The 25,416-nt window shown below is 39.0% G+C and overlaps 1 protein-coding gene across 1 annotated transcript in view; it reads right to left on the bottom strand.

Annotated features, from left to right (window-relative positions):
- LOC135210768 (protein patched-like) overlaps window positions 1-18,721 on the bottom strand; it is a gene marked incomplete in the record, with an annotated part of 76,973 nt that extends 58,252 nt beyond the window's left edge. The window contains 2 exon segments of the mRNA XM_064243618.1: window positions 12,511-12,703; window positions 18,344-18,721. Of these exon segments, the coding sequence (XP_064099688.1) occupies window positions 12,511-12,703; window positions 18,344-18,481 (331 nt within the window).
- Between the last annotated feature and the right edge of the window lie 6,695 nt (window positions 18,722-25,416).

Below are 25,416 nucleotides of genomic sequence, written 5' to 3'. Positions count from 1 at the left end.
GAGAGAGAGAGAGAATCATGATGATGATGATGAACAGATGAATGAAGCAGCGAGATAACAAACTCGGTATGAGTCAGAGGCCGAAGCCACGCACCACCACACGTTGGGACGCGGGGACCCGCCGTGTGCTCCAGGGGACCATAGGGGCGTACTAACCCCTCCCCCCCACTGAGAACTCCCCTCCGGAGGGAGGGAGGCCCTGTAGTACCCATAGCCTGAACGGAATTCCTCTCGCGTCTTTGCCCCGGGTAGCCGCGTTGCCAAACTTCTATACTACTACTACTTCCTTCTGGTGACATGACAGACAAGAGGACGTTTTAAACGTTTAATTTTGCTTTTTCTTCTGCAAGTCTATCATTTGAGCGGAAATGCAGATATATATATATATATATATAATATAGTATATATATATATATATATATATAAATTATGTATATATATATTATAATATATATAGATATATATATATATATATATATATATATATATATACATATAATATATATAATTATATATATAGAGAGAGAGAGAGAGAGAGAGAGGACGAGAGAGAGAGAGAGAGAGAGAGAGGACTCACCCTCCCATACACATTGATTCTTTTAAGCTTACATGACTTTCTTAATAAGAAGTTTAGGCTAATATCTTCGCCTCAATAAGAGGTTCAGGCCAGTAACCTCGCTTTATACGACGTATAGGCATTAATAAAAAGTTTAGGCCAGTAACTTCCCTTAATAAGACGTTTAGGTATATAATTTCCAACTTAATAAGAAGTTTAAGCTAATGACATCCCCTGAAGAAGTTTAGGCTAATAAACTTCCCCTTAACCAGTTTAGATCAAGAAATTCCCCTTAATAAGAAGTTTAGGCCAATACCTTCCCTCTTAATAAGAAGTTTAGGCCAATAACTTCTCTTAATAAGACGTTTAGGTCAATAATTTCCCACTTAATAAGAAGTTTAGGCCAATAACATCCCCTGAAGAAGTTTAGGCTAATGAACTTCTCCCTAAACAGTTTAGATCAATGACTTCCCCTTAATAAAAAGTTTAGGCCAAGAACTTCCCCGTAAGAAGTTTAGATAAATAACTTCCCCTTAATAAGAAGTGTAGGCCAAGAACTTCCCCTTTAATAAGAAGTTTAGGTCATTAATTTCCCCTTAATAAGAAGTTTGGGCCAATAACTTCCTTAAATAAGACCTTCATGCCAATATTACACAATCTTACTGAAGGAAATTTTCTAGTATTAGATTATTTCATGCTTTTTTTTTTTTTTTTTTTTTTTAGTCATTCGTGATCACCGCCCTTGGCCCACGTGTCAAAAGGCGACAATCAAAGCGGGAGGGGACCTTGTAACGCCGATGATTATACCCCCACCCCCTCCCCCCTCTCTCTCTCTCTCTCTCTCTCTCTCTCTCTCTGACAACAAACTTTGGATGAAATGTATTTTATTGGTAAGTGCTAAAGTTAGCAACACACGAAAGGATACGAATGTTATAGCAACAAAAAGATAGCAATGCTGATAAAAGAAATACAAGGTAGCAATGCTAAACTAAATAAATAAAAGATAGCATTGTTGATAGCAACAAACAGAAGATAGCAATGCTGATAGCAACAACTAAAAATAGCATTGTTGATATTTAAAAATGGAAAGATATCAATGGTGAACAGCAGCAAATAAAGGCTAGCAATGTTGACAGTATTAAATAAAAGATACTAATGTTGATAGCAACTAATAAAAGAATGTAATGCTGTTAACAACAAATAAAGATAGCAATTCTGATAGCAGCCATGAAAAGATAGCATGTGGATAGCAACAAATAAAAGACAGAAACGTTGATAGCAACAAAGAAAAGATGGCAATGTTGATAGTAACAAATAAAAGACAGCGACCACAACCCAACCCACCCCCAACCCCCAACCCCCAACCCCCCCCCCCCCCCCCCCCCCCCCCCCCCCCCCCCCACCCCCCCCCCCCCCCCCCGGGGCCGGGAAAGGGAGATAAAAGCTCGAAGGAGGGACGTCGTTAAAGCGTTACATGAATATTTCAGGTCTCATAATTCAGCTCCTATGAGCGCTTGATGGAAGACGAGGATGATGCTAGATTCTAACCCCCCTCCCCCTACCTCCCCGTTCTCTCTCCCCCTTCCCCCTGGCATTTGTTTTGCAATAAATACCCCCCATCCTAACCGCCCCTGCTCTCAGAAGTGCCCAAGACATGACTCGATTTCACGAAGGATATGTATTCAATCATCGTGTGTGTTTGAGAGACGGGAGTGTAAAATTGAGACTGGAATATAAAATTTAGACTAAAGACCAAGCGCTGGGCCCTCTGAGGTCGTTCGGGGCTGGAAATGATGGCAAGTAATATTGAAACAATTGTCAGAAGATGTACTGAAGAGATTATCAACAGAGGGGCTGCAAAATGGAATAAAAGAGCTTACAGTTACCTCGTACTGGATCGTCTGAATTAGGCTACCTAACCATAGGCCTATATGTGGACGCATCTTTCCGTTAGCATACGCCACAAATAATAAGCCTATACGCAAAGAACTCGCTAGTTTTGGCACTGCGGGAACCTCTCCTCTGGCCCTGAAGTCCCCGGGGAAGGGGGAAGGGGAGAGGGGGAGGGGTAAGGGCCCACCCTCCCCTTGGCTGAACGAAGGGCAAGGACGCCATTGGATAAACAACACTCCTTCGAAGGACACTGTAAATAACAAGCGCTCTCTTTGTACGGACTAAGTGGTGTTTGAATATCTGTCAGGTCGCTACTAATTGATTACTTTTGCAACTTGGCGGATGATTGATAGGGTTGATTTTACTTGCGCCCCCCTGCTTTCTCTCTCTCTCTCTCTCTCTCAGGGAGAGCACTGGGAGAGATGAATGAAGCCGCAGAAAGGTGAGATGCCTCTTTGGTGCTGCGAGAGATAGCCGATGTTGAAATATGTGTATTAAAAGGCAAAAGAAAGATAAATAAAGTGCTTTGGGTCATGTCAGAAAAGAAATTATATATATATATATATATATATATATATATATATATAATATTATATATCTATATATATATATAGATAGATATATATGTGTGTGTGCGTGCTTATGTAATAAACATCAAGCTACTTTCTTTAAGAACTACTAACATAACCTGTATTTATAAAAAAATAAAAAATAAAAATATCGAGAAAAGAAAGGTACAAAACAAACAAACGCACGCATTCTTACAAAAAAAAAAAATACAATCAAACGTACGCATCCTAACATAAAAAAAAAAAAAAAAAAAAAAAAAAACTACCATGCGTAGCTGACGCCATGACCTGGCGTCGCATTGCCGAGGGGGCTCGTAATATGAACGAACTTGACGCTCATTCGTACATCCGCTAGAATGAGCGCTCGTATTGCACGAATACTATAATTAATTCGCAAATAAATAAATTTATCAATTAATTTTAAAAATTAATATATTTCAAATAAAAAGATGGATAAAAAAAATCGATAAATGGTCTCGATATTTATTGCAATCTAAGAAGTGTTTTGGGTAATTTTATTTTTATTTCACTTTGGTTTTTTTCGAAATTGTGTGGTAGTTATCAGGATGAATCAGACTGCTTACTTCGTTCATTGATTTATGAATGATGTTGTTTGTTTGTGTGTGTGTGTGTGATATATATATATATATATATATATATATATATATATATATATATCTATATATATATATATATTATATATATATATGTGTATATATATATATATATATATATATATCTATATATATATATATATTATATATATACACCAATAGATAGTTTCACTACCATAATAATTGTATATATAATAGAATTGTATAATATACACACCAGTATTATAACGATAATAATAATAATAATAATAATAATAATAATAATAATACACGACAATCGCTCTCAACACACTAATACTCCACCCAAAATCATCAACGTGATCTCTATTAGCCGGCCAGAAGGAAGATATTTAATCCCCCATCAGATATTAGGCTAAGCAGGATATCCTCCCTCCCTCTCCCTCTCCCTCTCCCCAGAACCTCATCCCTACCCCTACCACCCCCTCCCCCATAAACTTCCTTTACTTTCTAAATAAGCCCAAACGGAAACGTATCTGCTTAAGAGAGGCCGATAATATCACCCAACCCCCGAAATCCGATAGGGATCGGGGGAGGGGGGAGGGGGTTTGGCCCCCATGGGCCTTTTGCCACTCGTATGTAGTATCTATCATCTCCCCCACACGACTGACTGATTATCAGTTGTTTTCGTGAGAGAGAGAGAGAGAGAGGATGGGTGAAATGCTGTCCAAAAGCAAGATACAAATAATATTCGACATGAGGAAAACAGGCCGAATAACTATCAGAGAGAGAGAGAGAGAGAGAGAGAGAATGAGGAAAATCTACACTACCGCAAAAGCGATTTAATCGCCCAAGTAAAATAGCGAGAGAGATATTTTATCGCACAGAAACGAGCGATAGAAGAATGCATCTTGTACTTGACCACACACACAAGCCCCGGCGACACTGGACGCGTTTTGCTTGCAAGCAGCCAACTATTATTATAGACTGACTTTTTATAAGTCTCTATAAAAGTTTAATGAGTCTACCGACGAGATCAAAGACTTAATAGAAAGGCAGAGGACTCTACGAAGACTAGCCAAACTTTATTGACGGTCGGCGATACGTACGTTGGATACATTCTATGCACGACGACCAGTTTGCGTCGTCAACATGAGCTGATCTTTCTGTTAATGAGAGAGAGGAGAGCAGCGAGGAGAGAGAGAGCCCATTCCATTTTTAAGAAGGAGGGGTCTGAGGTATGAAAAACTTCATCTGTACAAGCGGCAGCTTTTGAGCCTGATAAGAAAGTGTCTCTGTACTGTGCCGCTCTTCGCCACAGAGAGAGAGAGAGAGAGAGAGAGAGAGAGAGAGAGAGAGAGACCACCAAGCCTTTAGCGATGTTGAACAGACCAACATCAAACACATCGACACATTCTCGGCCTTATTAACACCTTACAAAACCGCCGATCGGTTTTTTAACAGTCCATCCTCGGCGTCTTCTTAATCCCTCGGACGCGAAATCTTAAAAAACATCATCTAAAAGAAGAAGAAGAAGAAGAAGATCCGTCCAGATTGGGAGGACCAAGATGGCGGCGTGAGAGGAACTGGGGGAGGTGCTGGAATTGACACTCTACTGTCTTAGATGCTGATAGATATCGTGCTTCAGTCTGCCTGCTGTTATAGTGTTCGTCTCCTTTTGACCGACGTCTTCAGACCCGTGTCTCTTATGTCTTCGTTCGTCTTATCACTGATTGACAGCTCCAAAATATTATTATTGTGTTCGAGCGACAAGGTGGGTTTGTTTACATGTGCTTATTATATATATATATATATATTTATATATATAGATTATATATAATATAAATATATATATATTATTATATTAATATAGTATGTATGTATAGATTATACAATTCGAAAATTTAGGTAAATTTTCTAACGTTTTACCACTCAAACACCATTAGCCTTAGTTAAGTACCATCTACAAAAAAAAAAAAAAAAAAAAAAAAACTCGACCATTACTTAAAAGTAAAACAATCACATTCATACTTCAGCAGTACAGTAAACCCCCCCCTCCCCCCCCCCCCCCCTAAATCAAAACCACGACCTGTCGCAACCCCCCTTCTTATTCCGTACGAGTATAAATGAGCCCTGTGTGCTGCTGGTAGCGCCTCTAAGAGTGGAGAAGTTTATTAGCCTTAATTCATCATCTCTATATTGCAGTAATGACTCTGAGAGAGAGAGAGAGAGAGAGAGAGAGAGAGAGAGAGAGAGAGAGAGAGAGAGACTCGTTTAACCCAAGCTCTTCCAAAAGCGGGGTTCTTTTGACTCGGTGGTAATCCTCAAGTATTTCTTTGTGCGTACGCTAAACACACTTAGCCCTAAACGCATCTTTCTCTCTCTCTCTCTCTCTCTTCTTCTCTCTCTCTCTTCTCTCTCTCTCTCTCTCTCTCTCTCTAAGAGGTCTATGTACTATACTTGGATATACGCGCGTATCTCATACGTATAAAAAAAAGAACAAACAAACCTTCAGAAAGCATAATAAGAGAGAGAGAAAGAAAGAATAATAAAAAAAAAACGAAAGAATGAAAAGGCGGTTAAAAATGTAACACTCGAGACCCTACTGTACTCTTCCTAACAAACAAACAAATGCACAAACAAAACAAGTACATTGGAAAAACAAACAACAAGCTCTTCTCTTCCCACACTTCTTCGCCTCTCTCTCTCTCTCTCTCTCTCTCTCTCTCTCTCTCTCTCTCTCTCTCTCTCTCTGTGTGTGTGTGTGTACTTCCACATCATTCCCTATTCCTTTATTCTTCACCCGATACCAAGAGAGAGAGAGTTTTTGTTCAAGTACATATATTCACTGTATATATGTTGTATATTCTTACAACAGAAGAAGAAGAAGAAGAAGAAGAAGAAGAAGAAGAGAGAGAGAGAGAGAGAGAGAGAGAGAGCGGCAGGGAACAGACAGGACCACCCAAGCAGCGGGGCCACATCTTGTCGGTGCCAAATAACGGCCACATGGCACTGGCACAGACGCGCGCGTACACACGCATGCGCACACGAACCTTAGGCACACACATGCGCGCACACACTCACACACACACACGTATATGCACGCACTCACACCTAATAAACATTTGTAAACACAGAGTAAACAGATTATTAAATCATGCACACGTTTAGGATCCATGTTAAAAGTCTCTCTCTCTCTCTCTCTCTCTCTCTCTTCTCTCTCTCTCTCTCTCTCTCACTGACCGGCATAATAAGAGGATGATGAACAAATGACAGACAAAACTAAACGTCCTCACATCGTCGTTTAGATGAAGATATGCAGTTAGGCAGTGGAGGTGGAGAGAGAGAGAGAGAGAGAGAGAGAGAGAGAGAGAGAGAGAGAGAGAGAGAGAGAGATCTTGTTATGCAATGCGAAAGCTTGTGAGCTGTCACACTACATTCATACATAGTCGAAATGGAAATCAGTTATATCATGAGACACAGAGTATATACTAATTGGTGTAGTAAGACCTCTCTCTCTCTCTCTCTCTCTCTCTCTGCTCCAGAACACATCGAACATAATAGACAAATGATGATTGTAAAAATTACGACTAAATATTTTTAATGAACATGAATAATATAAAAAAATGGCACGTATTTGGTACTTCATCTTCTGAACTTTGTGTAATTTTATACCAATTGTTTGAAATTGACGCATTTCCAATGCCCTAATCTATCCCAAACCATTTCAAACGCCACTTTCGTCGGAGTAGTAGTAGTAGTAGTAGTAGTAGTAGTAGTAGTAGTAGTAGTAGTAGTAGTAGTAGTAGTAGTAGTAGGGATTTGCTCTTGCCATTAAAAAAAAAAAAAAAATGAGCTCACTCCATACCTATACAACGGCTCTTTCGAAAGAAACTTGAAGCGTACTTGCAGATTTTCCTAAAAATTTACTCAGCTCTTAGTCTGCCACTTGCTTCGTCTACCTAATTAAACGATTATTACATTATGAACGTTAAAAAAATGATATACGTTAACAATTAAAAAGGAGTTTATGTGCGTAATTCAAGTTCCTCATATCAAATGGTCAGAGAATATAGAAAAGGTCAAATTAAACTCAATAATATTTGCATGCTAATAACAGCGTCGACTTGTCGCCTTCATTTTGACTTATGTGTGACGCGTATGCAATAAATTGCCGACCACGTGTTTATAACATTTGTTTTTTTTTTTTTACTAATGTCTGGAAACATCCTTAGATACTGCAAGTATGTAACGCTCATTTTCTTACCAAGGGTTTCACAACCCTTCATACCTTTCCCAAGATAGTACAGTTATCTTAGAGAGAGAGAGAGAGAGAGAGAGAGAGAGAGAGAGAGAGAGAGAGAGAGAGAGAGAGAGAGAGACCTTACCTTACCTTACAGACCTTACATCTTGTTCGGGTTGCCCCAGGTCCCTCAGTGTGAGGCACCTCTAATGTCTACCAGAGAGTTGCTAGTACATCTTCCGGTATATTTTGCATCTTCCAATCTTGGATGGTCTGGGATGCAGTTTAGATATTTGTCGAGCTTATTCTTAAACACATCTACGCTCACTCCTGATATATTCCTCAGATGAGCTGGCAACGCATTGAATAGACGCTGCATTATCGATGCTGGTGCGTAGTGGATTAATGTCCTGTGTGCTTTCCTTATTTTTCCTGGTATAGTTTTGGGCACTATTAATCTACCTCTGCTTGCTCTTTCTGATATTTTTAGTTCCATGATATTTTCTGCTATTCCTTCTATCTGTTTCCATGCCTGAATTATCATGTAGCGTTCTCTTCTCCTTTCTAGACTATATAATTTTAAGAATTGTAGTCTTTCCCAGTAGTCTAGGTCCTTAAACTTCTTCTATTCTAGCTGTAAAGGACCTTTGTACACTCTCTATTTGTGCAATATCCTTTTGATAGTGTGGGTACCATATCATATTGCAATATTCAAGTGGACTACGAACATATGTTTTATAAAGCATAATCATGTGTTCAGCTTTTCTTGTTTTGAAGTGCCGTAACAACATTCCCATTTTTGCTTTACATTTTGCCAACAGAGTTGCTATTTGATCATTGCATAACATGTTCCTATTCATCATCACACCAAGGTCTTTAACTGCTTCCTTATTTGTGATGGTCTCATTATTAGGTTGGTCCCTTATATGCATATAGCTTTCTTTCTCTGTCTCCATAATTTATTGATTCAAATTTATCAGAGTTAAATACCATCCTATTTACCTCTGCCCAATCATATACTTTGTTAAGGTCTCTTTGTAGAGCGTTCCTATCTTCCACAAGTAATTTCTCTACTTATTCTTGTGTCATCTGCGAAACTACTCACTACCCGAATCCTTCACATTATTGTCTAGTCTTCAATCATAATAACAAACAGTATTGCAGCTAACACCGTACCTTGCGGCACACGGATATTACCTTGACTTCATCCGATTTCTCGTCGTTTGCAATAACTATCTGTTTTCTGTTGTGTAAAAATTCTTTTAACCATCTTCCTACTTTATCCACGATACTTGTGTTTTCTAATTTTTCTTCGCTAATATATTATGGTCTACTTTATCAAAAGCTTTTGCAAAGTCTAAATAAACCACATCTGTTTCATTTCCGCTTTTCATATTTTTGAATATGTTCTCACGGTGGACTAACAGTTGGGTTTGTGTACTTTTTCCGGGTACGAAACCATGTTGTCCTTTATTAAACAAATTATTTTTTATTAAATGTTTCATAATATTTTTCTTCATTACCCTTTCATACACTTTCATAATATGTGATGTTAGACTCACAGGCCTATAATTACTTGCCTCTAGTCTTGATCCACTTTTGAAAGTAGGGTAATATATGCTAATTTGTGCTCCTCATAAATCTTGCCTGTATCTACACTTTGTCTTAATAATATTGCAAGTGGCTTTGCGATAGAATGAACTACTTTCTTTAACAAAATAGCAGGAATTCCATCAGGCCCTGCAGCAGCTCCATTTTAATTTCATTAATAGCCTGCACAATATCAGCTTCCAAGCTTCATTAATATCTATGTCAGCTAAATATCACTATTTTCATCCTTACTTCTATATCATTATCTTCATTATCTATTCTAGGGGTGAATTCTCTCTTATATCGTTCTGCCAGTATGTTGCAAATTTCCTTTTTTTTCATTCGTTAATCTCCCTTCAATTCTCAGAGGGCCTATTTCTATTCTTCTTTTATTCATCTTCTTCGCATATGAGTATAATAGCTTGGGTTGGGGTTTTTGCTTGATATTTAATAGGGTTTTTTCTTCCAAGTCCCGTTTTTCATTTTCTTTTGATTGTATAATCTTTTGTTCTGCATTTTTCTATCTTACTTTTTAGTTCTATAACTTTCCATGCATTTTTTTCTTTTGCAAGACCTTTTTTCCACTTTCTGATTTTCTGGAACAAGATCCTTCTGTCTCTTGGTATGCATGAATGATGTTTACTTTTCTTCTTCGGTATATATTTTTCCACTATTTTCTCCAATATTTTTATATAATATCTCCGTATTTACCCTTATGTCATCACTTACGAAAATGATGTACCCAATCTTTGTTTAATTCTTCATTAATTTCTGACCATTTTATATTTTTACTGTAGAAGTTGTATTTTCCATATCCTTCCCACTTTTCATTTCTTGCTTATCTCTATTTTCACTTGCTTGGAATGAACTGTTAATTCTATGACATTATGGTCTGAAATATTCGCATTATAAACTATTATTTCTTTAACATAATTCATCTCGTTCACAATACTAGGTCTAAAGTATTTCCTTTTTTTTCTTTCTTGTTGGCAGGTGATTTATTTGTTGAATGAGAGAGAGAGAGAGAGAGAGAGAGAGAGAGAGAGAGAGAGAGAGAGAGTCACTTTGTGTGTGGCAGATTAGCAGGACATAACAACAAGTATTAAACCTGAGAACGTACCATTTTCATACCACCATATCCGGGCCTTGAGAACTTGTAGAGAGAGAGAGAGAGAGAGAGAGAGAGAGAGAGAGAGAGAGAGAGAGAGAGTTTCTTCTCAGAAGAGGGGGTGGGGAGGAAAGGATTAATCCGAACATACTCAGAGAAAGGAACACATAAAAAATGAGAGAGAGAGAGAGATAATATCTAATGTACTTTGACAGACTATAACATAAGTCTCATCATATCCATAAGGTAATATCAAATGTTGTCAACTGCTAAATCAACAGGAAGAGAGAGAGAGAGAGAGAGAGAGAGAGAGAGAGAGAGAGAGAGAGAGAGAGAGAAGGATTAGTCCTTACTTACTCCAGAGAAACAGAGGGTTCTTAAACACGAGAGAGAGAGACAGAGAGAGAGAGAGAGAGAGAGAGAGAGAGAGAGAGAGAGAGAGAGAGAGAATGATAAATCCATATATACTCGAGAGATAAAGGGATGGTTATTAAACAAGAGAGAGAGAGGAGAGAGGAGAGAAGAGACCGGAGAGAGAGGAGAGAGAGAGAGAGGAATGATAAATCATATATACTCGGAGAGATAAAGGGAGGGTTATTAAACAGGACGGGGGGGAGAGGGACCGGAAGAGAGAGATGCTGGGGGTGGACGGGGGGGAGAGGGACCGGAAGAGTGCAGGGTGTTAGACGTTAGTGGGGGTTGGGTGGGGTGGGGGGTTATTTCATTATGTGCTTAATCGTCCGTAGCCATCACTTCACTAGGCACGCGATACCCACCTCTTAATTTTCCCCCCACCCCCCCTTCTCCCTCAACCACAACGTCGCCTTTCGTTTAATTTCTATCAGCTACTGTTTCCCGCATCGAAGTCCTCTTAGAAGACTTGAAGGAAGTCCGTATTCTCTAATACTGTGCGACTGGAAGTTCTCTGCCTATGATACGTTCGTTGTGATGATAAAACCTTAAACCTTAGGAGGTTGTTATGATTCCTTGTTACTGATTCCTACACATTCTGTTCAGTTTATTCCCCCATCGATGTGCTTTTTCGGTGTATTTTTTTCAGTTTATTCCCCACCAATGTCTTTTTTTTTATGTCTTTGTTCAGTTTATTCCCCACCAGTGCCTTTTTCGATGTCTTCTGTTCTTTTTTATTCCCCACCTATGTCTTTTTTTCGATGTCTTTGTTCAGTTTATTCCCCACCAATGTTTTTTTTTTCCGATGTGTTCTGTTCAGTTTATTCCCCACCAATGTCTTTTTTTTTTTGTCTTCTTTTCAGTTTATTCCCCATCATTGTCATTTTTCGGTGTCTTTTTTCAGCTTATTCCCCACTGATGTCTTTTTTTCTGTCTTCTGTTCAGTTTATTCCCAGCCGATGACTTTTTTTCGATGTCTCCTGTTCAGCTTAGTCCCCACCAATGTCTCTTTTTTTCTATGTCTTGTTTAGTTTATTCCCCACCGATGTCTTTTTTTTCGATGTCTTCTGTTCAGTTTATTCCCCACCGATGTCTTCTGTTCAGTTTATTCCCTTAATCTCTTCCCCATTGATGTCTTTGTTCAGTTGATTCCCTTGACCATTCTTCCCTACTGTGTCTCCTGTTCAATTTCTTCCCCATTGATATCTTCTGGTCAATTTATTCCCTTACCAATTTCTTCCCATTGATGTCTTCTGTTCAATTTATTCCTCAACAGTGTCTTCTGCTAAGTTTATTCCTGCTTCCCTATTCAACACACTACTCCCGTTGGTGCACCGCCTTCTCGCCCCGTTTGTTTGTTTGTTTGTTTGTTTGTATTGTGTTTTTACGTTGCATGGAACCACCAGTGGTTATTCAGCAACGGGACTAACGGCTTTATACGTGACTTCCGAACCACGTCGAGAGTGAACTTCCTTCACCAGAAATACACATCTCTCACACCTCAATGGAATGACTCTATCCGCACTACTTACACACACAGCCAGGGGCGCCATCCATATGATACGTACCTTCGACCCATAATTTTTGGACGTTGGTGAGGAGCGTGGCGCTCTTGAGACCGACGCAGAAGGTGGCGAGAACGAGCAGCGCCACGAACAAAACTTTTCCGGCATGTCTTTGCGAGAATGTCCCCAGCTGCAAGAGCTGGTATTGTAATTTGGTCCGTACCCACAGGGTCGCCCGACTACCCGTCGCTCTACCCTGGAAGCAGAAGAAGATGGGCATTATTATCATTAGTCAGGTGGAAAAATGAAGTGGCTAAAATTATTTTGTAATATGGAATGTAAGGCCAGTGATGTAGTGGAAGATGGTATTACTTTAATTCGTATGAAAGTATCCACCGGTTATTGTACGTTACAGATGGAAAATCAATAATATAATAATAAAATACAGAGAGAGAGAGAGAGAGAGAGATTTCAGTAACACATGGGTCTGTTGTAAATGGATTCCTGCAAGAGAAAAAGTAATCCTTTTAAAAAAATCGCTATTCAATAACATCCTTTGACAGTTGCGACAAAATGAGAGAGAGAGAGAGAGAGAGAGAGAGAGAGAGAGAGAGAGAGAGATTTTTAAAAATGGATTCCTGCAAGAGAAAAAGTAATCCTTTTAAAAAATCGTTATTCAATAACATCCTTTGACAGTTGCGACAAAATGAGAGAGAGAGAGAGAGAGAGAGAGAGAGAGAGATTTTTAAAAATGGATTCCTGCAAGAGAAAAAGTAATCCTTTTAAAAAATCGTTATTCAATAACATCCTTTGACAGTTGCGACAAAATATGAGAGAGAGAGAGAGAGAGAGAGAGAGAGAGAGAGAGAGAGAGAGAGAGAGAGAGAGAGAGAGCCTATAATCACGTCTTTTGCTTTCTCTTCTTTTGTCATCTCCTCCTTGTTCGCTCCACTTTCTATTAAGTAATCCTCTCTTTCTCCTTCTTCCTATACGTTTCACTCGTTAAACCTCATCCTTTCTCGTATCCGTTGATTGATTGAGTTATGGGAATTGAAGGCTGTAAAGCCAAGGAAAAGGATCACTTTATGCTCTGGCCTAAGACAGTGAAAAGAAGGCGTTGGAGTGGTTGAACAGCAAAGTGAAATGGCGCCTGAGATAAAGTGCAAGGATTTAATGAAGGAACTTAGAGAGAACTCCACGTTTGCATTCAGACTTAATCATTAGAGAAGTTGGACAGCAATACTGAAGAAGGGAAGCGGGAGTGAAGGACAAGTAAAAGGCCGAAATGTAAGTGCAGCTAACGCCCTGTAAGTACTGCCCACAGTACGCCACGTGGGGAACATTGGTGGCACTATTCTTACCCTGACGTGATAATTGTCCTTGAAGGTGGAGGAATATCTCATACCTCATTTTTCTCTTGAGGAAATCTTTTTATAACAATAACACCTCCTCTCTCTCTCTCTCTCTCTCTCTCATTTGACACGTCGCTCAGGAAACGGCCGAAATATTCGAATTGAAAAATGGCGAATTGATTCCTAATCCTCACACAAAACATGGTTGGAATTTGGAATATATATATATATAATATATATATATATATATATATATATATATAATATATATGTATATAATTTATGCCGCAGGCCAAGCGCTGGGACCCATGAGGTCACTTAGCTCAGCGTTGGAAGGGAAAATGCTTATCTTTAAAGGTGAGGAGGACCTCGCTTTTGCACTAAGAAAGAATCGTTAGGAGAGGTTGGAAACTAAGATGGCAGAAAGAACATGAACGGAGGTACAGTAAAAGAATGGAAGGGGTTGCGGCTAGGGGTCGAAGGCACGCTAGTAAGATCAAGTAATGGTTACAGTTCGTTGCGTGAGGTGCACTGTTGGTACTACCCCATTACGGAGACGCAAAACGTGGCGTTGGATATCGAATGGAGAAAAAACGTACGCTTGATTTTTTCCTAATAATGATAATTTACGATTATTATCTTTTCCATGGCGATGTCGCTCTGCACACACAATAATTGTTAATCCATCATTCTCACGATTATTACGGACAAAATACGGTGCTATGGCCATTAAAATGGCGTTAACACCACCCCATCCCCCAAAACCGTCGTCGGACTGCTGAATTCCCTTCTCTTCTGTATTCCCCGATGCCCGACGTTACCCGAGAATATCAGTTGGCGGAAGGCTCTTGTCGTAAGGATACTTTTGTTATTTAACTGCATAATCGACCATTTTCTTTTTAAAAAGACATCATTAACCTTGATTTTACGTCGCTAATATTTTTGTGAGCAGATCAGGCTGCCATTAGCGATTAATAATTATATATTTTTTTAAAATAAGGCGGAATCATATGTAAGTATATTTGACGTATAATTAGCAGGTTTAAATGCTTCTCTCTCTCTCTCTCCGTTCATGAAACCTATAGAGGTTTATCAAGTCTTTAAATAATTCATTCGAACAAAGATACAAATCACATATAGCGTATTTCATTTTCATTCAGTCATCCGAGTACATATAGTCGATTGTACGCAACGGATCGCCGCTTACGAAAGTTAATTAAGAGGCGTACAGTCAATCAACTCCAAAATTTCGTGACACTACTTCCTCCATCCAATAAATCATCATTACTTACTAAAGTGATTGGAGCTTCTTATCATCGTAAGTAAGCATCTACGGTTAGTTCGTCTCCGTACAGTTTATCGGTAGTTAATAGTACGAATTCCGGACTTTTCGTCTTGTCTCAAGTGTGGTGTTGGACGTCATTCGATTAGTTGGACTTTGGACTTTCGGCCATTTCCTCTGATAAATATTGAGCTTATATCGGACTTTCGGTCATTAAATTTGAGATACTGGTTGGACTTTAGGTCATTTCATCCGAGGGGTATTGGACTTTGGGTCATTTATTTTTAGGAGATATTGGACTTTTGGCCTTTTCCTTCTAGAGATATTGGACTTTCTGTCTTTAATTCGAAAGATATTGGACTTTTCGGTCATTACCTTCTAGAGTTATTGGACTTTCGGTCATTTTCTTCCAGAGATATTGGACTTTCGGCCAATTTTCTTCCAGCGATATTGGACTTTGGGTCATTTCCTTCTAGAGATATTGGACTTTCGGTCTTTAATTCGAAAGACATTGGACTTTTCGGTCATTTCCTTCTAGAGATATTGGACTTTGGGTCATAGATTTTGGACTTTCGGTCTTTTCCTTCTAGAGATATTGGACTTTGGGTCATAGATTTTGGACTTTCGGTCTTTTCCTTCTAGAGATATTGGACTTTCGGTCTGTAATTCGAAAGATATTGGACTTTCGGTCTTTTCCTTCTAGAGACATTGGACTTTCGGTCTTTTCCTTCTAGAGACATTGGACTTTCGGTCTTTTCCTTCTAGAGACATTGGACTTTCGGTCTTTTCCTTCTAGAGACATTGGACTTTCGGTCTTTTCCTTCTAGAGACATTGGACTTTCGGTCTGTAATTCGAAAGATATTGGACTTTTCGATCATTAGCCCACAAATATGCGGAAGATTCGTATATTTACCGGTAGGGTATTGGAATTCGGCAAGAGGATATATATTTGGGACTTTTGCCGCTGAATCAGTAACGTTCGTCCAACTTTGTACGTATTTCCGATTGATAACCAGGATTAGGTAAAATTTGGGACTTTTCATCGCAATATTGGACTTAAAAGTCTTTTCGTCATCAACACGATGGACTTACGTCTGTTTTATCGGAAGCATTTTGACACTTCACCGATTCATGTATCATACTTATCTGGTATGTGTAGCTTACTTATTTGACTTATATTTCTAGTCGGACGGGCGTAGGCCTCTACTGCTAATGAGAACTTGTTTTTTTTTCTTTTTTTGTCAGATTATGGATACGAGATAGTTTCGTCTTTTCAACTACAAAGATTTTGGCATATTCCTTTATTTCATTCAATTTTGCTGTTAATTATCAGTACACTATGGAGTTTTTTTTATTGTTATTAGTAAAATACGGTACTTGTATGTTTTGTCGCAAAACAAAAACATAAACATTCCCTTCTTATCAGCAATATATGAGAATCTTTATATTATAAAACATACGGGATATTTCCTTCATTTATTGGTCAGCTTGATAATTTTTTTCTTTATATTCCGATAATGGGAAAAGCAGTGTTCTTGAGCATTAGTGAGCGAAACATATACATTATTCGGTACGTACATGGAATATTCATAGGTATGAATACTACAGAAATCATTCTCACGTTTTCATTCATCACAGTCAGGACTAAACGTAAACAAAGCAATATGCAATATTTGGAGCAATGAGAAGAAAGATCCAGAAAGGAAAGAATGAACCTTTAGTTCGGTTAATGAGATCAAAGGGTAAAGTCTACATCAGTAAATAGCCCACAGAATCAATTGGCTCTAAGGCCAAACGATGTGGGCAGTTGCAGCCATTCAGTGCATAAGATGCCAAGAGAGTGTTGGAGCGGTTGGACAACCGAGGTAAAGTTAGCTGTGTGCAGCTAGAAGCCGAAGAGACCTTCAGTAATGCCTACAGTTCTCCACATGAGGTGCACTGATGGCACTACCCCCACCGAACCCCCAAGGGGGTCTACAGGAATGATAACCACTTTTGCCAATTTGATCATCTTACACTCAACAGAAAGGAACTGAGTGTTCTGTTTTTAATACTTAATTACTGAATATAATTCACCTCAAAGCAAGAACCGGTTAGCTTTTAGCTTCTATTATTAAGAGCTACAATTGCTTAGCCGAATCGTGACTACTTGTTGGAAGAAATTCTAGGAATTTAAGTCATACTGTTGCTAGGCTCCCCGAGTTCATCTTAACAACAGCGATTCAACACTGGAGTGATCGTGGTAAGAAACATGCGAATACATATGGCTGATAAAGTTGTATGATCTTTAATATTGCTTTTCTCTAACATTGTCTTTCACGTAGAATTTTACTATACAATGAATAACTAATACACTAGGTCCAAGTAAGCGAAATGTGTCAGCAAAACTTCTAAAGGCCATGAGAGAGAGAGAGAGAGAGAGAGAGAGAGAGAGAGAGAGAGAGAGAGAGAGAGATTAACCTAATGTTGATGTAATTTCAGCAAAAGAGTGGTGACTTTTAACGTGAATGATACGTTCCAGTTCATAAAGAGTATGAGTGTATTTCATAGTGTATGAATGTATTTCATACAAGGCTATACATACACTTTGATGGCAAAACTACATACTATACGATTAGACCTAACCGATGCCACAGCACGCAAACGCTTTAGCCATTAAAGAGAGCGAAGTGTGTCAGGGGGAATGAGCAGAGAGAGCAGAGTATGAATGGGTGTTGTTGAGTAATAGAGAGAGAGACAGAGAGAGAGAGAGCATGGGTAGGTTACTGCACGCAGATGAGAGAGTGAGTTGTGTGTGGTGTGTGTAGAGAACTAGTGTATATTGGAGAGAAGGCATCTCTCTCTCTCTCTCTCTCTCTCTCTCTCTCTCTCTCTCTCTCAACGTTTCAGAATCTACCTCTGCCATTCCCGTCCCACTTGGCCCCTTTACAACTACGCTTTCTGGCAGAAGGAAAAATAAAGAAAGAAAAAAATCTCTTGCTACAATGAAGAAACACGTTTATTATGTTGTTCATTCCTCAAAGACCTTCAGCCAATTCTCCCAAAGAGCTCAAGCGTAGTGCCAAAGAGCTCTGTGGTGGCTCTTGGGTGGTGTTATGAGAGAGAGAGAGAGAGAGAGAGAGAGAGAGAGAGAGAGAGAGTCCCCAGCCAAGGATGTAGCTGATGGTGCAGATCACCAAGATGGTGACCGTGGTGGTATTGGCTGAGGTTAGGGTTCGAATGTATGGCGGCGCCCTTCTTCCTTCCTAGCAGGGCATTTACCTTGTTAATATGGGCGAGGGCGGTGCGGGCGTCCGCCCAGCTAGTTCTAGTACACAAGTCTTCATGCGGGCGGGACCCGGACGCCCACACCACGCCGCCCTCGCCAGCACTTTCTTCGGCTCCCACAGCGACTGCCATGTCACAACACACGATTCACGGGAAAGCCGCCTCCTCCTCCTTCGTCGTCGCCGCCGCCGCCGCCGTACGCTACAGAAGGGGGCCAGCACGTTACAGCACCGCGGGGGACGGCGGCCCCCATCCTTGCCACATCATCACACTTGGCACTCTCATAACACTGCACTCACAACACGTCGGACCTTTACAACAAGAACAACCAGCGTCAACTAAACGTCGATTTTCCCCCACAACGTTGTCTTGTGGCCCCATCATGACGAAGGGGCGGGGCTTGGGCCGAATCCCGCCCCAATCTCGGCTCCCCATTGGCTGGCTGCCGTCGCCATGGCAACGGGGCCGCCTGATTGTGGGCCACCCACCTTGCGGCCGCACAAGTGGCACCGCCAGAGTTACGATGATTATCGGACAGTCGCCGGCAATGTTCTCGATTTGCGTCGAGTGCGTCACACCGACGGCGTTCCCTCTCCCTGCACTGGAACCGTTGCGTCGCGAAGGCGTCGCCGAGGTCCTCTGGCGGGGGGAAGAGGGCCTCAAGGCTCCGAAATAAATCTGCGATTGAAAATGAACCGGTGGCGTTGGAGCGAGAGCGAGGCGCCTCAGAACTCAACTGACAGAAACTCTGTTATAACCGTGTTTCCTTTTTCTTCAAATATTAGACTCAGGCGGCGAGAGAATAACGCCATTGTCAACGCATCGAAGACATGCAATGTTAGATTATCATGAGCCAACGTCCCAAAGAGCACCGATCGCCCTCAAAGTCGGCGTCTATCGCCTCGTAAGGAAGGGATGATGTGCTTTATAGCACAGCGGCAGCAGCACCACCACAGAACGGAATGAAACATTAGCGAGAGAGAGAGAGAGAGCGCGCGGGAGAGTTCATATCATTCCAATCATACTTCGATCTCCTCCTAAACACATTCCTCATGTCTTTGCCCTGTCATCTAAATTAAAGCCCTTTTTGATATTTCGCTGCTATCTCCGTGGTGGCGGTGCTACGGCCGCGTCTATAGGAGGGGGAGGAGGAGGAGGAGGGCGCCCCTGTGAGTACGACGAACTTGGTATTGGTATAGTAAAGTTGGCACCATCCCTCGCCCTCCAACCCCTCCTCCTCCAGCGCCCACTACCACCACCTCCGGGGTCCCCTTCCTACTCGTCACCCCTTCAGACAGTGCCTGTGATATGAAGCGCACAGTCTGCAAGGGCACGGAGCTACTGCCGTCAGATTGCCCGATGGGCATCGGCCTATCGAGGGTGGTCGGTCTAAACGCTGTGATTCGGAGCTAGGCTGATAGTAGTAGGAGAAGTTGCAACGGTGTTATATACGTTATGGCGTCCGGGAAGTTATTAAGGAGGAATAAGACGTGAGTGAAACAGATCGGGATGAGTCATATGAGAGAGAGAGAGAGAGAGAGAGAGGCTAAAGGACGGAATAGTTCAGTAATGGAGAAACTTGCAAATCTGTTCGTTAATAGTCTCATTCTCTCTAAATTACTGTTGAGGGAGACTGCAGGCTGCTCTTAACAATATACCATTTAATAACCTCTCTCTCTCTCTCTCTCTCTCTCTCTCTCTCTCTCCTCTCTCTCTCTCTCTCTCTTAACGCAAAAGAAACGCAGCAATAACGCATATATATAAAGGAGGGGGAGATATATTATATTATATATATATAAAAACCGCTGTATAATAAAGCAAGAAACTATCACTTCATTTCGCTCGGTACTGACTTATGAAATACTTTTTTTTTTAACCATTTTTTTTTTTCCTTTTTAATAATATCGGTGGGTGTAGTGCAAGGGAGGCTGCGTTATGGGTGGTCCACTAGTGACATCTTCATCGACCTCGTCGGCGCGTAGCCCTTGGGGCCAGGGGCGTTAAGGGGCATATTGGCTCGCGGCCTCCGAAGCCGTTGGAGCTGTCTCTGGGACCGAGCACGGCCGGTCGACCTTGCGTCGGGGGACTCAAAGCCCAGTTTACCTTGACCGCCGACTCTCCGAGGATTCCGCTCACTAGGTGTCCAGCAGCAGCTCCTCCGAGAGAGTTTCTATTCGGGCTAATACGATACTCTGTGGGCCTCTTTTCTCTCTCTCTCTCTCTCTCTCTCTCTCTCTCTCGATTCGTTGTTTTAATTGCTTTGTGTATGTCAGGTCTTCATCTACTTACGCTGTGTCGTATTGTGGATGAGAAAGATGTGTCTATAGATCAGTTCCAACGATAGATAGAGAGAGAGAGACCCTCCACGAAGAGAGAGAGAGAAGAGAGAAACAGCAATTGAAAGAGAGAGAGAAAGAGAAAAAAGCTACCGACTGAAACCCAAATTTAAAGGAGAAAAAAAATATAATTCATCTCCATACCTAATAGAAAAAATTAAGGAAGAAACAAGAAATAAGAAGAATTGACGAAGAAGGGAGAACAGAGAGGAGAAAGAGGAAGAAGAAGAAGAAGAAGAAGAAGAAAAGGAGTCCTCCATGTCTTCCTAAAGAGCTTAATTGGGATTCAAAGACGGTTGGGCCAAATGTTGTTTGTGATGGTCCTTGTTTTCCGTTCCTTTTGTCAAATGTGATGGGCGGTTCTTTTATGGACATTCCTGCTCTCGGTGAGGGAATAATAATAATAATAATAATAATAATAATGTACATTATTATTATAAAAATAATAAGACTGTTATGTTCAAATTCCATTTAAAAAAACGTGCTATTTATCTTTCAAAGAAGGGCAGCTCCCGTTTACGTTCAATAATAATAATAATAATATAATAATAATGCACATTATTATCATAAGAATAATAAGAATTTTAGTTGAAAATCAACTTAAAAAATAAAACAGGCTATTTATTTCTCAAAAAAGGGTAGCTTCCATTTACGTTCAATATAATAATAATAATAATATAATAATAATAATAATAATAATAATAATAATAATAATGTACAAATTATTATAAAAATTATAAGAATGTTATGTTCAAATTCCATTAAAAAAAACAGGCTATTCTTCTCATTATTTTCTTCTCATCAGGCTGATACATCGGCCAGTTATTAGCAAATATCAGCCCTGATGAGAAGAGAATAATAAGAATTGAAAAGACCATATATAAAATCAATTCCACTGATGCTGCCATCCTCTTTAACAAAACCATGTTTGAGAGAGGGTCTCCTACCTTCAAATAATAATAATAATAATAATAGTAATTTTGTTTCTCATTCTTTTGGTAACAAAGATAAGTTTGGAATCTAGGATATTTATTTTTCAAATTGCAGCTCTCACTTACAGCAAATAATAATAATAATAGAACTGTTTTTTCAAATCTTTCCTTTTGTAGAGAAAGTACGTTTGGAATCCAAAAATTTTTTTTTTCAAATGGCAGCACTCAGATAGGCTACAGCTAATAATAATAATAATAATAATAATAATAATAATAATAATAATAATAATAATAATAATAATAATAATAATAATAATAATAATAATAATAATAATGATAATGATAATAATAATAATAACATAACATAACATTTTTAAACATTCCTTTGTGAAAGATAAAAATGGTTGGAATCCGGGATATTTCAAAGGGTGTAGCTCTCAGTTAAACCCAATAATAAATAAAATAATAATAATAATAATAATAATAATAATAATAATAATAATAATAATAATAATAAATAATAATAATTGTTTGAATTTTTGCATTACATGTGAAATATAAATGATAAAAATTGGCGTTTCACATTACCTTAATCACGGAATGGTCATGTTAAAAGGTAATAATAGTAATAATAATAATAATAATAATAATAAAAGTGCCCATTGATGTATTCTATCATCTTATAGTAAGTCATGTGTTCATGCTGTAATTCAGGAATAGATATCAGAATCACTGAGATGATTTTAAACATGTTTTCTTATGCGTAAATATATTAATTAAAAAAAACATACCTTACGTTGGATAGAAAAGTATTAAATAAGAATTTTTTTTTCAGTAAAAATACTATATATATATATATATAATATGTATATATATATATATATATATATATATATATATATACATATATACATATATATATATATATACACATATATATATCAGCCATTGTGAACATCAATAGAAATTCAATAAGGAACTAAAAAATTTTAAGTAAATATTTTGCAATATTTTTATCATCCAGAGAGCAAACATTTATTTGTCTGAATTCACATAGGTTTAAAACATTTAAGACGTAAAATCAGTGTTTCATTATTTGTCATGTCCTACAACCCATGTCATTAATCCTCATGGGTTATAATCATCACATTTTTAGTCATTACGAAGTAGAATTGAGCATTTTCTCGTCCATCTATTAATTGCTAAATAATGAATCATTAATTTGGATTTGCAATATCCTGTGAAATGTTTTGCGAGATTCCAAGATGAAATAAAATAGTACTTTGCAACTTTGCATGATTGTAATGGTGCTTTGAATTATAACTAAGTACTTTTTGAGACTTTTAATGTAGTTTTTTTTTTATATAACATAGGATAATTACTTTACAAGATTGAATTATTTTGCGTGACTTAATCGTTTAAGATGAAATAAAATGTGCACTTTGCAACTTTGCAAGACTGTAATGGTTCTATGAATGGTAACTAAGTGTTTTTTAAGACTTTTGATGTAGTTTTTATATATAACAAAAGAAAATACTTTGCGAGATCTGAGTGTATTCTTAACATTACAATAGAAAGTACTTACCAAGACTAATGACTATTTTGGGTATTGAATAACTTAAGATAGTGATTTTTTAAACATTATTCTTGGCATTTTGAATAACAAGTAATAAGGCTGTAATGTATTTTTGAATAACAAGAAAAAGGAACTTTGCAGAACTGTAAATGTATTTCTTGCAAAACTGTTATGTATTTCTGAATAATACAAGCAAGTACTTTCCGAAAGTGTAATGTACTACTTTTGAATAACATGTACAAAATACTTTGCGAAAGTGTAATGCATTTGTGAATAACACCAGAGAAAGTACTTGGCAGTACTGCTAAGAAGCTTTACGATGGCATAAAAAGCTACTTAGCAAGACTGTAATAAAATTCTTAATGCTACAAGAGAGAGAGAGAGAGAGAGAGAGAGAGAGAGAGAGAGAGAGAAGGGGGGAGGGGAGGGGATGGGGCGCCTTTAATCCTAATCAAGCCGCCAAAGAAGAAGAAACCTCGTGTCATATAGAGAACAATGAATCAACTAAGCAGAGGGTATGGGACTACTACTATGGGTATGGCCCAAGGTATACAGAGAGAGAGAGAGAGAGAGAGAGAGAGAGAGAGAGAGAGAGGACGTTCCAGGAGAACATGCGGTGTGGCCATGGGGCATAGGGTTCCCCCCCCTCCCCCTGGGTATTTGGTAGATGAGGGTGGGCACACGGGAGGAGGAAATGTGAGGGTGGATAGAGGTGGGCGGAGCTTGTGCCCTTCTTGCCCGCACCGCGTTGATGAAGACATTAGCTCTGCCACACTGACCACGTTCGTGCGTTCGTCTGTTCGCCGTCGCCCTGGTCTCCCCCTCCCAGGGGCCCCACCCGGTCCTATCCCCCCTCCCCATGGAACCTCCTCTCTCTCTCTCTCTCTCTCCGTATTCCCGCTTGGCTTCGTATCTTCCCATTTCAATCAGCGAGGTCTTTCGTTCAACCAGGTGGGTCTCCAAGCTCTGGACCCAACCCCCCCCCCCCCTCCCCCCATCCCACCCGACTACCAGACCTACCCTCACCCCCTCCCCACCTTAGCCTTTTCGCCGTTTCCTGCCGTAGTCGCTGGACGCCGATACGGGCGAATTGTCATTCGGTGTGATTCTGTAGTGGTTTAAAATAGACCTTTTATATATAGCTGAATATATCTATATATATATATATATATATCTATATATATGATATATATATATATATATATATATATATATATGTGTGTGTGTGTGTGTGTGTACATACATATACATACACTTTATAAGTGAATAGGAACACAAACCAATTATGAATTTCTTGAATTTTTACTTGATGTGAAAAAACTAATAATAATGATAAAATGATAGAATAATTTTATTCCTCAAACAGTTGAAGTCAAATTACAGTGAATGTATACAAATGTCCATAAAGTCCCAGTACCATTACCAGTATTTATTGCTCAGAATGGCACTGGAACTTTATGGACACCCTGTATAATTGGGGTCTACTTTGCTTGCTTAAACTATGTTAATTTCATTACCAGCAATTATTCAGCTTTTTTTTTATTTATTTACCGTCCACCCCTCCTTCCGTTATTGATGTCATATGCGTTTCATTATCATAAGTGTCACGTGTTCTTACCAGCATTTGTTCTTACTGGGATGTGTTCTTACAGAGCATTTGTTCTTACCGGTACGTGTCCTTACCAGTATGTTTTCTTATCGGTACCTGTTCTTACTGGTGATAACTGTGTTATTATTATTATTATTATTATTATTATTATTATTATTATTATTATTATTATTATCATCACGTTTTTGGCCATTAATTCGTTATTTACGGTCCATAAAGACATCCCCTGACGTCACCAAGATAACTCACCATGATATATTTAGATGGGCTACGAACGTCTCTGAACTTAATGAACATTCAAAAGCTCAGAGTATCTTAGTATTGAATAACAGTATCTCAGACACTCGACAGGGGATATATGAGAACTTGCTTTTTTTTTTTTTTTTTTTTTTGTCTTTAAAATTTTTTTTTTTTGATAAGACGGTCCAACGCCATATGAATCAAGTAGTGCTAACACCGTGGATCAAAAGATATATATATATATATATATATATATATATATATATATATATTTATATATTATATATATATATATATATATATAAGCTGTTTTTACTGTCATATTATCACCAGTGGGGACGGGGGGTGGTGGCTTGTGTTAGGTGAGGGTGATA

This window comes from Macrobrachium nipponense, chromosome 4 (genome assembly GCF_015104395.2).
Source record: "Macrobrachium nipponense isolate FS-2020 chromosome 4, ASM1510439v2, whole genome shotgun sequence".
Taxonomy (NCBI): domain Eukaryota; kingdom Metazoa; phylum Arthropoda; class Malacostraca; order Decapoda; family Palaemonidae; genus Macrobrachium; species Macrobrachium nipponense.
Note: the sequence above shows the minus strand (reverse complement) of the source record. Positions and strands in the feature narration are given on the sequence as shown.